Source organism: Monodelphis domestica, chromosome 8 (assembly GCF_027887165.1).
Source record: "Monodelphis domestica isolate mMonDom1 chromosome 8, mMonDom1.pri, whole genome shotgun sequence".
Classification (NCBI taxonomy): Eukaryota; Metazoa; Chordata; class Mammalia; order Didelphimorphia; family Didelphidae; genus Monodelphis; species Monodelphis domestica.
Window position 1 is genome coordinate 41,937,120 of NC_077234.1, and position 16,622 is coordinate 41,953,741.

Genomic DNA, 16,622 nt, shown 5'->3' on the forward strand with positions numbered 1-16,622 from the left:
AGCCCCGCCCCGCCCCATATACCTAGCTAATATGCCCCGCCCCATACACGCTGCAACCCAACTCCGTCTCTCCTCCGCCCCCTTCCGCCGCTTGGCTTTCTCCCCACCCCTCGGAGACTATTTATTGGTCAGAAATTGCGGGCGGGGGAGACGCCTCTCTCGGATTGGCGGTCGCGGAGGCCAGGCCGTTTGCCATTGGCCCAGGGTGCGGCGGTAGCACTTCTGGTTGTGTTCCGGTCCAGACGGCGCTTTGTTGCCTCAGGGGGGAGCCGGGGGGCGGGCGGCGGTTGCAGGATCCCGGGAGTCGCCGGGGCCGGGGGCCGCTTCTGAGCGGCGGCGGCGGCGGCGGGAGCAGCAGCCATGAGCGGCGGCGTCTACGGCGGAGGTGAGCGCGGGCGCGGCCTGCGAGCTCTCTTAGGCCCGCGCGGGTCCGGCACGAGGGCCTGGGAGAAAGACGGGCCCGAGATCCCCGCGTGGGGGGCCGCGGGCCCGGGCCCAGAGCGGGCAGTCCCTGCGTTCCGGCGCCGCCTAGGGAGGCGGAGGGTAGAGGGGGAGCCTTGGGGAGTCCTGACCTGCCTGGAAAAGGGCAGCACTGCGCGTCGTCACCTAGCGGCGGGAAGGGAGCGGGCCTACGGGCGCCCAGCCTCCCGGGGGGCCTGAGTCTCAGAGAGGGCAGCCGCCCGCGCCTCGGTGCCCAGCGCTAGGGTTAGGACCCGCTCCAAGGAGGCGGCGATTTAAAGCTGGAGCGCCCGAGCCCCGGGAGACAGTTCAGAGCCGCTGGCCTTAGAGCCCAGCCACAGGGCCCCTGGCCCAGGCCCCTAGGCCGGAGTGAGGAAGGGGCTCCCCGGCGTCAGGCCATACTTACCTGTAGTGTTCTCCAGGCGTAGCTTTAGAGCTGGGAAGAACGTGGGATCCGCATCCTCCCCCCCGCTTTCAGTGATGGGGACACGGAGGCCCCAAGTGCCTCCCAGAGAGTCTCTTTCCCCACCTTAGTGGTCATCTCTACTCTAGGGATGGAGATCTTGAGGCCCCACTGCAGAAGGGACCAGTGACTATGCTTTTGTGGTGGGAGACATTTGGGGCTACCCTGGGAATGGTTGGGTTCATTGCCCTTTGTGGGAAACTATAAGACTGAATCCGGGGCAGCCAGGTGGCACAGAGGATAGAACACCAGGCCTAGAGATGGGAGGTTCTGGGTTCAGATATACCCTTAGACACGTCCTAGCTTTGTGACCCTGGGCAAGTCACCTAAGCTCCATTGCCTAGCCCTTACTTGAAATCAATACACAGTATTGATTCTAAGTCAAAAGTTAAAGGTTAAAAAAAAAAAGACATTCTAAATGGGTGGGAAATAATATGTTCTGACAAAATGAGTATGGGGGCTCACACAGATGAAGTTGAGAATAATTCTTATCATCTTTTAACTTATCTGAGTAGCATTCAAAGAATCATGGTATTTAGAAAGTTTCAGGGAACTTAGCATCCTGATTATCTCGACCTTTGATTCTTAACCTGGGTCTATGGAGAGATTGGAGGTAGGTATTTGAAGTAGAATAGGAAAAAAAAAATCCAAGTTCATTTAAATTAATCTCTAACTGAAAGGGAGCATTTTCTTCAATTATTAAAAGACAAACAAACAAAACCATTCTGAGAAGGGATCTCATTCTGACAAGGGATATAAGTTTGAACAGATTGCCAAAGGATTTCATTACACAAAAAGGTTAAGAACCCTAGATTTGGCTCATTTTAGAGTCTATGGAAGAGATAAACAGTGACCACTTCTGTACAGACCCCAGGCTTTGAGGTGCTGTGGGGTTGGGCCAATAAATAGTAGATGCTGCTTAGAGATATATTGACAGTTGACTCTCAGAAATATTTTTGTGCTTGGGGTACTTTTAGAAAAAACTTAGGCCATCTGGTTTAGGAGATTTAGAATGAGATAACAAGTTTCTATTTTATTAGAAGTTTTTACTAAATTTTTCTGTTTTGTTCAGTTTTTTCGGCCATATTCAACTGACTTCATGGCTCCATTTATGGTTTTCTTGGCAGAGATCTTTGAAAGTTTTCTGTTTCCTTCTCCAACTCATATGACAAATGAGGAAACTGAGGCAAACAGGGTTAAATGACTTGCCCAGCTAATTAGCATCTGAGGCCTTATTTAAACTCGGGTCCTTCTGATTCTAGGCCTGACACTATTCACCCATCCGTGTAGCTGCCCTATAATCTTCTGTGCACCTTGTGAAATGAGGTAGTCATACAGTGAGCCTGGGAGTTAGGAAAAATGGCTTTCATTTTGGGCGCTCTGTTTAATGAAATTTATGTCCTTGTTCATAACCTTTCTGGGCCTCATTTTTCTTCAATCTCTGAAATGAGAGTCAGCTTGATGACTTAAAAATCCTTTAAGACTTAAAAATCCAATGTTTGTAAGAGGCTCCATTGTTTGCTGCTTTATCTTTATTAAATCTTCCTTTTAGCATTCCTCCAAGATAGGTAAGGGACTTGTACTATAATACACATTATTCCATTTTGTCTAGTATTGAACACATATCACTCTTCTACTCTTGTAGTTGTGCTTTGTCCTTGACATGTTGAAATCCTGAAGCTCTGAAAGAGCAGTCTTTCTCCATACCCTATTCCAATGCAAAGCAACTCAAGTGTTGTGGGTATGTGAATGGTTTTAAACACCAGAAAATTTCCGATTTATAACTTTTTGCTTCTATTAAACATAATCTTAAGATGCATGCATCAAGTATTGTAAAAAAGATGATATAGTGGAAATAATACTGAACTATAACATAGATATGGGTTTTGGTTCACTTTTACCACATACCAGATGATCATAGACAATTTATTTATAATCTCTTCAAGTCTCAGTTTTCTTCTATGAAAGTCACATACCAAAATTATACAATATGAGCCCTAGAAAGGGCTTTATTTAGTCCCTCCTTTAATATATAAAATAATTGTTCCCCCATTTCTGCTGCATCAGTTCATAAGAGTCTTCCCAGGTTTCTTTGAATCTCTTTGTCTTTCAGGTCAGTGTTAGTTATTATAATTTGTTCATCCATTTTTTGATTGAAGGGGTACTTCTTTAGTTTCCAGTTCTTTGCTACTAATAAAAAAGAACTATTATATATATTTTTGTTCATAGAGTATCTTTTCCTCTTTCATTTCTTTGAAGTATAGTATAAACCTATTGCTGAGTTAAAGGCACAGTTGAATGATTTTTGGGTCATCATTCCAAATTGCTAGGATGACCAGACCAATTCATAGCTCCACTGGCTAAAGCCATTTCAACATCCAGCAGAAATTTAAGTGTCCACCACATGCTAGGTTCAGGAGGATACAAAGACAAGAAAAATGAAGTAATTTCTGCCTGAGGAGCTTAGAGTGGCTTTGGGGAAGACCACATGTCCATTTATGAGCATGTACTAGGCATTTCAGGAAGTAGGCAATAGTAGTTGGGAGGATGAAAAAGGAATGTATAGAAGGTAGTTTTTAAGCTGCTGAAGTAAATGGATGGGATACCCTTCCCGCCTTACTTGCATTAGAAGAAACTGCAAGGGAAGACCTTTTTATTTTAAAAAATGTATACATTGTTTGCCAATGAAAATTTTTTGAACTAAGGTATATTTCTTTGATTTTTTGGAATCATTACTACTTTGAAGTAGAGAAAACTCTCTAGAGGGAACACCTTTTCCCAAGTAGCTTCTTTTTTTTTCCATAGCAATGACAAAATACAAATGAAATTACATTTTTAATTAAATAATAAGGCTCTGTCTTTAGCTTACATATTTTTAAAAACCGAGATAATAGAAGCAGCTCCTTGAATAGTAGAGGCAGGGTAGAGGACTTTGTTCAGAATGATCATTTTCTCTGTCAAGTTTTATTAGAGAGGTATGCAAGTTATTTTTTTAATTTAAGAAATGTAATTACGTTCATCTCTCTGTTTTTCTTTTTCTTTTAAAAACTCTTACTTTCTGCCTTAGAATTGATATCAAGTATTGGTTCTAAGGCAGAAGAGCAGTAGGGGATAGGCAGTTGGGATTAAATGACTTGCCCAAGGTCACCCAGCCAGGAAGTATCTGAAGCAGATTTGAACCCAGGACCTCCCATCTCTAGGCCTGGCTCTCTATCCACCTAGCTGTTCCTAACTATTTTTCAGGCCTTTGAGCAGTGTATATACGTCTAGTATATTCAATGGGAAACATTTCCCCAAAGTACCTATGTTACTAGCAAAACAATAACAAAAACATTCCTTTTGTGTATTTCTAGATAATCTGTTCAGAAAATATTTTAAAGTATATGACTATAGTCTGAATATAGCCTGATAGCTAATCCCTGAAAAGCCTAGTCAGGTTTCAAATTTTGTCAGAAGACACTGCACTTATCTAACTTTTTTACTTTTCTTGAATCTCTTCCCTTCCTTTCGCTCACCTGACCTCCACTCTAGTTCAGGCCCCCTTCACCTTCTACTATTGCAGTAGACTCCCAACTGACCTCTCTTCTTTTGTTGTCTTCCTACTCCGTTCTCTTCACAGCCACTAAAATGATTGTTCTGAAGCACAAGTGTGAAGATGAGTTACACTTTTCCATTTGGTAAACTACAGTATTTCCCTGTTGCCACCAGGACCAAATAGAAGCTTTGATGTCCTTCATAATCTGGCCCTAGCTTACCTTTTCAGCCTTACACATCATTTCTCTTTTTGCACACTATACTTTTCACCCTAACTAGCATTCCTGATTCTCATACATAATACTTCATCTATCTCTGTGCCTTTGTGCCAGCAATCCCCCATGTCAGGAATGCAGTTCCTCATGTTGCCACCTTCTGCATAAAGATTCTCATAAGTTACCTGCTACTGCTAGTAGTGTCTTTCCTCCCTTCCATATTTTTTTATCTTCTATATAAACTTAGGTAGATACTGTCTCTTCTAATAGGATATATGCTCTTTTAGAGTAGAGATTGTTTCATTTGTCTTCATAACTCCAGAACTGGCAAAGTGTTGGCATTTTATTTCATTGTAGACCTGGGATTGTCATTGTTTTGGTGAATTGCTGTTGAGGATATCCTCTCCACTCAGATCAGCAACTTCTATGTAATAGTTCATCTTAGCAAGGTGTTTGAGAGGTTAACCAACTACCCTTAGTCAGACAGCCAGACTAGACTTAGATCACGTCTTCTTGACTCCAAGATTGGCCAAGCCACTGTTCCACATTGCCTATCATTTGGTGCTTACAAAATGTTGGTTGACTTATTGTTAGCTAGACTTTTTCTAAAGTATTTTCCATTTTATACAAAACTGGTTTGTATAAAAATGGAGTTTGACCTATAGTAAGCATTACTTTTCAGTGTATGCCTAAATATTTTTCCTTACAGTTTTAAAGATTTCATTTTAGGGATGCATTGTCTATTTTGGGTCAGCCTTAGTATTTGGACCTTTGAAGCAAATTGACTTTTTTGATACATTCTAGATAATATTTTGCTCTATTCATTATTTCTAAAATTATAGTCACACGTATACTTGTCTATATTGGTTTCAGTTTATGTGTCACTTATCAGGATTCCCATATCATTTCAAAGGGTATAAAGAGTAATATGGAGGAACCTTATCACTAATTTAGTTGGTAATTTTATTCAAAAACCTTCATTTTCACAATATTAATTTTATTGTTGGTCCTGTAAGAATTGGATATAGACTTTTTAAAAAGCCATGGGTCCTCATTAAGTCATTATATCTTTAATTGATTTTCAGAAGACAGATGAATCACAAGGAAACAAACTATTATCCAGGATTTAAACGGCCTGGCAAGAGTTAGTTTACATTCGGACTAATCCTCTATACCATCTGGATCTAGAGTATGAAGAATTATGCTGATTATTTAGTATGACCTGGAGACATTATAAGATCCTAATGATAACTGTTAATTGATATTAGCTTGTGTTCAGCGTTTGAACATCATCATCATCATAATAATAATAGTTAACATTTATGGACTACTTAAAGTTTGCTTTGCAAATCTTGCAAAAATCTTAAGAAATATCTCATTTTATTCTTGTAATAACGATGGGAGGTAGATACTATCTCCATTTTACAGATGAGGAAACCGACAAAGGCTAAATGACTTGTCCACGGTCACACATCTAGTAGGTGTCTAAAGCTAAATTTGAAATTAGGTCTTACTGACTCCAGGTCTACCACCCTTCACTGTGGCACTAATTATATTAATGACTAATAGCTAATATATTATTGCATTTGATTGTCATAACAATCCTCTCAGGTAGGTAAAGTAGGATTATCTAACTACTAAACAGGAATTTATATTTTATCTTAGAAGCAATGACGGGCTCTGGAGTTTATGGAGTAGAGGAGTGTTATGGTTAGATCTGTGCAGAAGGAAAATCACTTGAGTTGATGTTTGCAGGATACACCAGGTTAGAGAGAGATTTGAGGAGGCCAGTTAGGAGGCTATCACCATATCTAGGAGAGAGACAACGAGGGCCTCAATTAGATTGATATCTGTTTGCAAGAACTAAGAATGTCTGGGAAGCCAGATGAATATCCTATCTTTACATTTCATTTTTAGGTTTGTTAAGACTTACCGAAGTGTCAAGAAGAGGGGAAGGTACTTCCAGTCTGGGAACCATTTAGCACAGGAATAGAAGTGAGAATTGTTAGTGAGGAGAAGGTAAAAAAACTTAACTTTAGTGTATAAAAGGTGTGATCTGTGAGGAAGTGATAGGAGAGAAATCGAAAGAAACAAAATGAGCCAGAATGAAAAGGGCCTTGAGTGTAAAGCTCAGGAGTGTGAACTTGTCTCCATGGGCTACTAGTGAAGAATCTTTGTAGGTTTCTAAGTCAGGGAGGAAGATGATGAAGATGACTTTGTAAGAAAGTTGATCTGGTAGCAATGTGCAAGATTATTTGACAAGAGAGGTCTGGAGCTGGAGAGTCATTTAAGGGCTATGCTAGTAATACAGATGTTAGGAGATGAATTGGACTAGGGTTGGCAGTATTGATGAAGTTATCAAAAGTTGGAAATTTGAGATTGAAGTTCAGTGAGATCAGGGCTGAACATTTGGATCTGGGCATCATTTTTTGTAATGACTTTTTATAGCACAAAACACCTAAAGTCTTATTCTGCTATCTCATAATGGCATTGTTGGCTTTGTTTGGGAATCCTGTCTTTTTTTCCATAAGGATCAGTTTAACTCAGTTTGGAGGGATTCAGCACTAGGTTGACCATAATATTTTAGTCATAGACCTTCCTGAAGATTATCTAAGTGGTAAGGCAGTTGTGATCTGTATTAATGGAAGAAGAATCTCCTGAGGAAATGACAGATATTTCAGCTTTGATGGTTCCATATATTTAGAGCTAAAAGTGACCTCAGGATTGTAGCATGCTGATTGTGAGCAAGTGTTGATGTTCTCATTTCCAAAAATGAGGAAATTGGCTTGAAAAGCAATTGACTTCTTTGAGGTCACCCAGCTGACAATATATTTGACCTTACCTTTTCTATTCCTAATGTCACACTTTTTTCATGTGACTGTGTAGTCTCTTCTAACAAATAAATTGTACCAGTAAATATGATCTAGTAGACATCTCCTCAAGTCTCTGGTGGGAAGAACAATAACACTTTTATTTAACACTCATTGAAGAACAATAACAAACCAGGGTGTTTTGACTTACTGAGATTTCTAGTAAACTCCAGGTTAACAGGAAATAGAAAGCAGAAGACTAAATCTTGGGACCTTTGAAAGTTAGGGTATTAAAACAGTAGCTAGGAAAGAAGACAAAAACAAGGTTTAAGAGGCAAGAGAAGGTATTCATGGAAGCCAAAGGAAGAGTTTTAGGAGAACTGTAAAATAAGTAAATTGAACCCCAAGGGTACCAGTTGAGAGATTGTGTTTCTTGACCTCTGGAATTAATTCTTTATTAAGAAGATAGACAGTATAAAGACTGTTTATTTAAAAATGGCTATTAAGAAAAATAATTATTTGAGAGCAGCTAGGTGGCAGAGTGAATAGAGAGCCTTAGGTCAGGAAGATCTGAGTTTGTAATCACTAACAGTGTGACCCGGGGCAAGTCCCCTTAACCTTTGTTTGCCTCATTTTCCTCATCTGTAAAAGGGTAATAATATTCCCTATCTTCCAGGGTTCTTGTGAGGACCGAGTAAGAGAATAATTATAAAGCACTTAGCACAGTGCTTGGCACATAGTAAGCTCTATATAAATGTCAGTTATTATTATTAGCTATTATTGGATAACTAAATTAGTTATCAACTACCATATTAGTTATAATTAGGATTTATTAAAAATATAACTGAGAGCTTTCATTTATGGATTTATATATAAAGTTTCCAAAAATAAAACTTGTCTAAATTGGTCCATTTGATAAGATTGAATTTAAAATACTTACATTTTTATTATTTTTTTCAGGGTCCTAGATATAATTTTATATTGAATACTTTCACTCTGGATACATTTTGCTCTTTTTTTAAAATTTATTTAAACATTATTTTATTTGGTCATTTTCATACATTATTCATTGGAAACAAAGATCATTCCCCCCCCCCCCCCCGCCTTTCCCTCTCCCATAGCTGACGCATGATTCCACTGGTTATCACATGTGTTCTTGACTCGAACCCATTTCCCTGTTGTTGGAATTTGCATTATAGTGTTCATTTAGAGTCTCTCCTCAGTCTTATCTCCCCAACCCTGTAGTCAAGCAGTTGTTTTTCATCTTTTCATCAGTGTTTTTACTCCCACAGTTTATCCTCTGCTTGTGGGTAGTATTTTTTTTTTAGATCCCTGCAGATTGTTCAGGGAAATTGCATTGATAGGAATGGAGAAGTCCATCACCTTCGATTGTACCACAATGTATCAGTCTCTGTGTATAATGTTTTCCTGGTTCTGCTCCTTTCGCTCTGCATCACTTCCTGGAGGTTGTTCCAGTCTCCATGGAATTCCTCCACTTTATTATTCCTTTGAGCACAATAGTATTCCATCACCAACATATACCACAATTTGTTCAGCCATTCCCCAATTGGAGGGCATCCCCTCGTTTTCCAAATTTTGGCCACCACAAAGAGAGCAGCTATGAATATTCTTGTACAAGTCTTTTTGTCCATTATCTCTTTGGGGTACAGACCCAGCAGTGCTATGGCTGGATCAGAGGGCAGACAGTCTTTTATTGCCCTTTGGACATAGTTCCAAATTGCCCTCCAGAATGGTTGGATCAATTCACAACTCCACCAGCAATGAGTTAATGTCCCTACTTTGCCACACCCCCTCCAGCATTCATTACTTTGCATAGCTGTCATGTTAGCCAATCTGCTAGGTGTGAGGTGATACCTCAGAGTTGTTTTGATTTGCATCTCTCTGATTATAAGAGATGTAGAGCACTTTTTCATGTGCTTATTAATAGTTTTGATTTCTTTGGCTGAGAACTGCCTGTTCATGTCCCTTGCCCATTTGTCAATTGGAGAATGGCTTGATTTTTTGTACAATTGATTTAGTTCTTTATAAATTTGAGTAATTAAACCTTTGTCAGAGGTTTTTATGAAGATTGTTTCCCAATTTGTTGCTACCCTTCTGATTTTGGTTACATTGGTTTTGTTTGTACAAAAACTTTTCAATTTGATGTAATCCAGATTATTTATTTTGCATTTTATAACTCTTTCTAATTCTTGCTTGGTTTTGAAGTATTTCCCTTCCCAAAGGTCTGACATGTATACTATTCTGTGTTCGCCTAATTTTCTTATAGTTTCCTTCTTTATGTTCAAGTCATTCACCCATTTTGAATTTATCTTGGTACATTTTGCTCTTTTTGTCAAATGTCTTTGCAAGACTGCCATTTTTTTCTCATGATGTGACAAAATAGGTTCCAGGAAAGCTTAATTCTTTGTTTGATTTCAAGTGCTAAATTAAATCCATTTTTTTTTAGTTTATAGTTCCACAATCCTGCAATTAATAATGTAATGCTTTGTATTTAATTCATTTTTACTTAAATATATATAATTTCCCTTTAAACACAGGATGCATTTCAACCTTTAATATTAAAATGTTCATGTTTGTTGACTACTTACTTATGATCTTTCTTTATCCTTCCAGATGAAGTCGGGGCTCTTGTTTTTGACATTGGCTCCTATACAGTGAGAGCTGGCTATGCTGGTGAGGATTGCCCAAAGGTAAGTACAACTCTTGGGTTATAGAATATGCATAAAAATATCACTATGTAGTTTTGAATAAATTTTAAGAAATTTTTATTAAAGCAATATGAATAAGTAAACTACTTCATATATTCATTTAGCAAGAATGTATTAATACTACTCAGGGCCTGGGCCTTGTACCAGGTGCTGAATAGCAAGAGACAAAGAGGAAACTGTGCTTGTCCATAAGAAGCTAACCTCCTAACTGGGAGAAAATAGCATGAGCACAAGTCATTCATTTAAATATACCTTCTGGGGGAGAGCAGGTGAATGTGTGGGGCTGGTCATCTCATTGGACTGACTCTTGAATTAGGATTCCAAGAAGCTAAAGTGAGAAGGAGAGGACCATCCAAGGCTGGAGGACAGACTATAGAAAGGTGGAGGTGGAATAAGGAATAGCAAGTAGGCCAGATTGGTGCAAACATAGAGCTCATGCGGGATTAAGCCGTATACTTTTCTAAGTTGTTTGCTAAATATTGGGCACTTACCTATAGATACTTGGCAGTTGGCTGCAGTTAATTGATAGTAACTGCTTTAGCTCAGTGGTATAGAATTCAAATAGAAAGGGAACGTAAGGGCTGCATATTGACTTAAAACTATGCTAGCATTTATATTGTGTTGTATTTTTTATTTTGTTAAACATTTCCCAATGACATTTTAACCTTGTTCAGGTAGCAATTGGAGTTTGTCACCTCTGCTTTAGCCAATTGTAATAATAGCTGACATTAATATATCACTTTGGGGTTTGCAGAGCACTTTGCTAATGTGTGATTTGGTGATCACAATAACCCTGTGAGGTAAGCACCATAGGCATGTGTTCTAATTTTACAAATGAGGGGCCTGAGGTTCAGAGAGGTTAAGTGTTTGCCCATTGGTCACAGAGCTAGTGATCATTGGAGGAAGAATGTGAACCTGCATCTGTCCTGATTCCAAGTCCAACAGTCTTCCCAGGAAGGAAGGCCTGATAAGCCTGGAGTCCCTGGGAAGAACTTTAAAAGCTGATGAGAGGAGTTTGTATTTTATCCTAGAGGTAGTAGAGAGAACTGCTAGAATTTCTCGATCAGTAGAATCTCATGGTTAGATATGTCAATTTGGCAGTTATGGGAAGAAGGATGGATTAGAGAGAAGGGAGAACTTGGGGTCAGGGAGACCAATGCAGTGCAGGGCACAGGAGAAAGGTGATACAGTTCTGAACTAAGGTGGTGGTTGTGGGAATGGAGAGAAGGGTGTGCATATGAGAGATATTTAAGGGGCGTAAGAGTTAAAATAGTTTCTAGTAATAAAAGTATTATATTTTATGAGGTTTATTAAAGATTATTAGAAATCAAGGATACAAAAATAAATAAACCCACGTGCCTAGGACTGATTAGCCCATTCACATCTTTACTCACTACATCTTGCTATCTCCGAGTAGAGGAAAAGAGAGAGAGCTTCTTGTGAGCATAGAAGAGGAAGAAGAGACTCTTGGGAGGAAGAGAGCGTTTTAAATACAAAATTGTGATCTTGCCCAGGTGGAGACTCAGGTGAGATTATAGGGAATTTGGAAAGTACCAAGGACTTCTGGGGATTGAAGTCCAGGTTTCAAATCTCAACTCTAAAGAGACTGGAGGTTATATTTTTAAGACTTTTCAGACTCCAATGTTTTATAAAAATCTCTGTATTCTATTGTGTTTTGTTGATTGTTTTGTTTAAGATTTAAATTTGTTGATTTTAAGTTCATGTATTAATGTATTCAATACTATTCTGTTACACTGAATCATTTTAATGTACTTGGGTTTTAACTACTGTTATATTCTGTTGCTTTTCCCCTATAACTATACTGAACAAATGTTACTGAATAAGCCTATATAAAAACAGTCCTTTTTCTGTTTTGAATTTATAAATTGTCACCTAAAGGATGGATAGACGTCATAAAAACTGGTTACAATTGTATAACAACCTTTGGAAAATTTAATAAGTTTTAGCTAAATATCTCATTGATTTTAAGGGGTCTTTTAGACATGATTTTTATATATTTTTTTTCAACACCTCTGTTCATTTTGCCAGTTTCTAACATGAGATAAGGTCCATTTTAGTAGCTGAAGTGAAATACAGTTTTAATCCCTACCTCTTACATCTATAAAAATGTGAACAGATGGGACATCACTGTCTCATACCAAAGGAGCTGGGAAGTTAATCCCAGGGTATTGTACCCCTCTGGATGACTCTTAAAAGAGGAACATCTCTCATTTATGACTCTTCAGCTCACTTTACCCAACATCAACAGTACAGAATTTTGGGTTTTTTCCTAGACTCCTCTGCCACATTTTTTTAATGATATCTAGATCTCTTGATGATGTTCTAGACCCAAATAAGTTCTACTTTGTTTAAAAATATGTTTGCCAAGGTTGAAAGATTTGCTACATCTGTAAAACATGTGATAAGTATCCATTTTCTTTAAATATCATAGAGCAGACTCATGTAAAAAAATGATAGTGGTTTTTGTTTGCTATTGTAATTAATTGGGCTATTGAGAATTTTGGGGATATTGATACCTACATTTTTGTACTACTGTTCTTTATAAAAAAAACTGTTACCTTGTAAAATTCATTTGCTTATACTCACAGTGGATCATGGCCAGATATGAAGAGGAAATGGATCTCATTTTTGGTGAGAAAGCCTAGTATTCTATATTTTCTTAGCTGATACAGTGTGTCAATGATTATAAGCTACAATTTTGAATTTTTAAAACTTTTATTATTATATTTTTCTTGCATGTGCAATATACTATTTCACTCTTTTATTTTTTCTCTCCTTTTTATATTTGAAGCACATGTCACCAGTATTAAGATTTTCTTTAACTTTTTTTGATTTTGCAGTAATATAAGTTTAAAATATATTTGCTATAATGTCAATGCATGCCCCAAAAAGAAGCTTGAGACTATAAAAAATGATGCCATTTATTGATAAAAATTATGGGACTTTTCTTAATGATTCTGTCTGATTCCAGGACAAGTTATACAAAAGAGCCATTGCACAGGGCCAAAGAAGCACAAAGCTAAGCTTGAATAGTGCCAAAAGGAGCACACAGGAAATACTAATGTGGACTCGAGATTGTGGCGCTTAACATATGTTAAGACGTAGGCCTTCCTTGTATCCACACTCTTCGTGATGAGTATGGACGAGTATCTCAAATTTGGCTCCTACCTGACTCCTATCTAGTCCCTTTTCTGTCTTTCATAATGTGGCAACTTTCTATAGTCCTGGCTACTGACTGGGAAAATGCTTAATTTCTTATATCATTTTAATTGGGCCCTGATTCAAGGACCTGTTATAGATTTATTTTTCCTTACTTAGAATTTTTACCCATAAGACTTTGATAGTCTATATTTCATCCAGAAATTATCTTTTTTTATTTGGATTTTTTTGATGTTTTTGATATCTCTTACCAATTGATTCATATACTCATCACTTAGCCATGCATCCTAAATGATCCCTGTGTTTTTCAATCACCCTCTTCAGGGGGGGAATGTATAATTATTATTATTATTTTAAATTGCAAAGTTTAAATTCCTTGAGAGAGAAATTTTAGGTTAAGAAACATGCTACTTCTCTGAATCCAAAAACTGAACTGTTTGGAGAAGATTCCATGAAGATGCCTCCAGACCACAAGCTGTGCAGGAGAAGATCAAGAATGAACTTTGGGTGTGGTTGATTGAACATTTATTTGTATGTATTCTTTCATGCCAAAGGGGACTTCCCCCTAACTGGCTTTTTGTCAATGCATCTAGCAATTTCTGGTTTTGTTCTCTTCTTCTTATCCTCAAATAGTTGTAATTTCAAAGTTGGTATGTTTACAAGACCCAGGGGAGAGACTAGTCTTCCTTGGGCCTTGGGGGGAATGTAAAGTGGAGATTTGAACCCTGGACTTAAATCCCCAGAAGTCCTTGGTACTTTCCAAATTCCCTATAATCTCACCAAAGTCTCCACCTGGGCAAGATCACAATTTCGTATTTAACGGGCTCTCTGCCTCCCAAGAGCCTCTTTTTCCTCTTCTATGCTCACATGCGGCTCTTTCTCTTTTCCTCTACTCGGAGATGGCAAGATGTAGTGAGTAAGATGTGAATGGGCTAATCAGTCCTAGGCACGTGGGTTTATTTATCTTGTATCCTTGATTTCTAATAATCTTTAATAAACCTCATAAAATATAATACTTTTATTACTAGAAACTATTTTTAACTTTTACAGGGGATGGAATTGATTTGACTTTTGGTTAACCGGGTATGGGAGTGGGTGAGGGAGAGGAAAAAGTCAATGATGACTTAAAGGTTGTGAGCCTAGGGAGAATAATGGTACCCCCCAATAGAAATAGGGTTGTTAGGAAGGGGAAAGAGTTTGAACATGTAGAATTTTGAGAAGACTGTGGTACTATGCAGTTGGTGATGGGGGACTGGAACTTAGGAGAGCCATTTGGGCTAGATATAAAGCTTTGGGAGTTATCCCCTTTAGAGCTGATACTTGAAACCTTGGGATCTAAAATAGAGTATTTAAGTGTAAATATAGAGAAGAAGGTAGGACAGAACTTGGCAGGGGAGCGAGGTGGGATCGAGGGAGAGATATCTATGGTTAGGGTATGGGAAATGGAAGAAGGATATTGCTATAGCTTGCCTCCTTTTCCTGTTTTTCTGTTGCAGGTTGATTTTCCCACCGCTATTGGTGTGGTACTTGAAAGGGATGATGGGAGCACATTGATGGAGATAGATGGGGATAAAGGCAAGCAAGGAGGTCCCACATATTACATTGATACCAATGCGTTGCGTGTTCCAAGGGAGAATATGGAAGCAATATCACCTTTAAAGAATGGAATGAGTATGCTTTTTTTTTCTTGGAAATAATATACTATATGGCATATCTCTTGTATAAAATGCAATGTGGTTTTTCTTCTTAGTAAAAAAAAGTGTTATTATGTATTACTTTGTACTTTGCTGGTTGCTATGGATTTGTGAAAAAAAGCTGCCAAATAATTATCAACTAGATCTAGTTTTTTTAAAAAATGCTTAAATCTTTAAATCACTCAGATTTCCCTATGTTAAAAAAAACATAACTTTGTTAAAAATATGAAGGGAATAGGTTACAGTGGGGGTTTACAGAATGTCCAAGGTGTCTCCAAATTTTGTTAGGGGTTTGGTTTAATATTTCTGCTTCTATTTTACTGATGGGGAAACTGAGGAATAGAGCAAATTACAAAAGTGTAAAGAAACAAAAACCAAATCTTGAAATTCTCATTTTTTCCTGATAGCATATTTGAATTATTGAGGCTGTCACATCTCCCAGGACCTGGCTTGATAAAGTTAAATATGGGAAGTGCTGCCTGCAGTGGTTGTTATCTCCAAAGGAGAGCCAATAGTTTTCTACTTGCCTAATTTTCCATAGTGAGTTTATTCTTGCCTCTGCATATTGGTTCCAACTCTTCTCATAACTCCCTGAAAGGTTTTCTTTCCTTTTCTCTGCCAGGAATAGGTACCAGGACTCTGGAATCCTTGTCTTCATAGTACTTAGATGTTTCCATTTAAAAAAAAATGTTTTCTTGATGCTTTTTTTTCCTAGTTATTAATTTCCCTGTATACTTTCTTCTTCTTTCCTCGTACCAAACAAAAAGAAATAGTTCAGCAAAAGTGATTGAGCAGCCCCATCTTACTTACATCACATGTAGTATTCTGTACCTGTAAACCCTGGCTCTCTTCTGACAGTAGGGAAATGTATATTCTCCAGGTTAAGATCGTTCATTCCAATTAATCTGGCTTTGCTTCTGTGTTGTAGCTTTTGGGCTCTGCATCTTTCTCAAAAGTTCTCATGATTATACCAGTATTGTACAGTGGTGGAGGGCTTGTGGGGACCAGCTTCTGTCACTGTTTCACTATGTGACTGAGAATGAGGCACTTTGCCCCTTTGGCCTCAGTTTCCTTATTTGCAAAATAAGAGGTCCTTTAGCATTCCTTCCAGATCTAAATTTCTGTAATTCTATACATTTGTCCCTATTCTCTCTTTCCTGTTGGTTCATTTTAGCTTCATAGCTTTATGGTAAGGTTTTTGAGGGATTATGTCTTCTTAGTCTTTTCTGCCTTTGCACAGTGTTTGCTACATATTAGAGGCATGATAGATACTTGGCAATTGGCTATGGGTAACTGAAAGCTGTTAATGCATTAGATCAGTGGTGTCAAGCTCAAATAGAAAGGGACCCTGAGGGTCATTTATTGACTTAGAAAGGCACAAAGTAACATTATGTTGTATTCTATTTTTGTTTTATTTTGTTAAACATATCCTAATGACATTTTAATTTAATTCTGGTAGCACCCAGAGTTTGACACTTTTTTTTTTAAACTCTTACCTTCTGCTTAGAATCAGTACTATGTGATTCCAACACAGAAGT

At 38.2% G+C, this 16,622-nt stretch overlaps 1 protein-coding gene across 1 annotated transcript in view; it reads left to right on the forward strand.

The window, feature by feature from the left end:
- The first annotated feature begins 220 nt into the window (after window positions 1-220).
- ACTL6A (actin like 6A) overlaps window positions 221-16,622 on the forward strand; it is a 36,207-nt gene continuing 19,805 nt past the window's right edge. Inside the window, exons 1-3 of the mRNA XM_056807470.1 lie at window positions 221-385; window positions 10,116-10,192; window positions 14,887-15,061. Coding sequence (XP_056663448.1) covers window positions 361-385; window positions 10,116-10,192; window positions 14,887-15,061 — 277 coding nt within the window. The 5' untranslated portion in view covers window positions 221-360. The remainder of the gene's footprint in view (window positions 386-10,115; window positions 10,193-14,886; window positions 15,062-16,622) is intronic.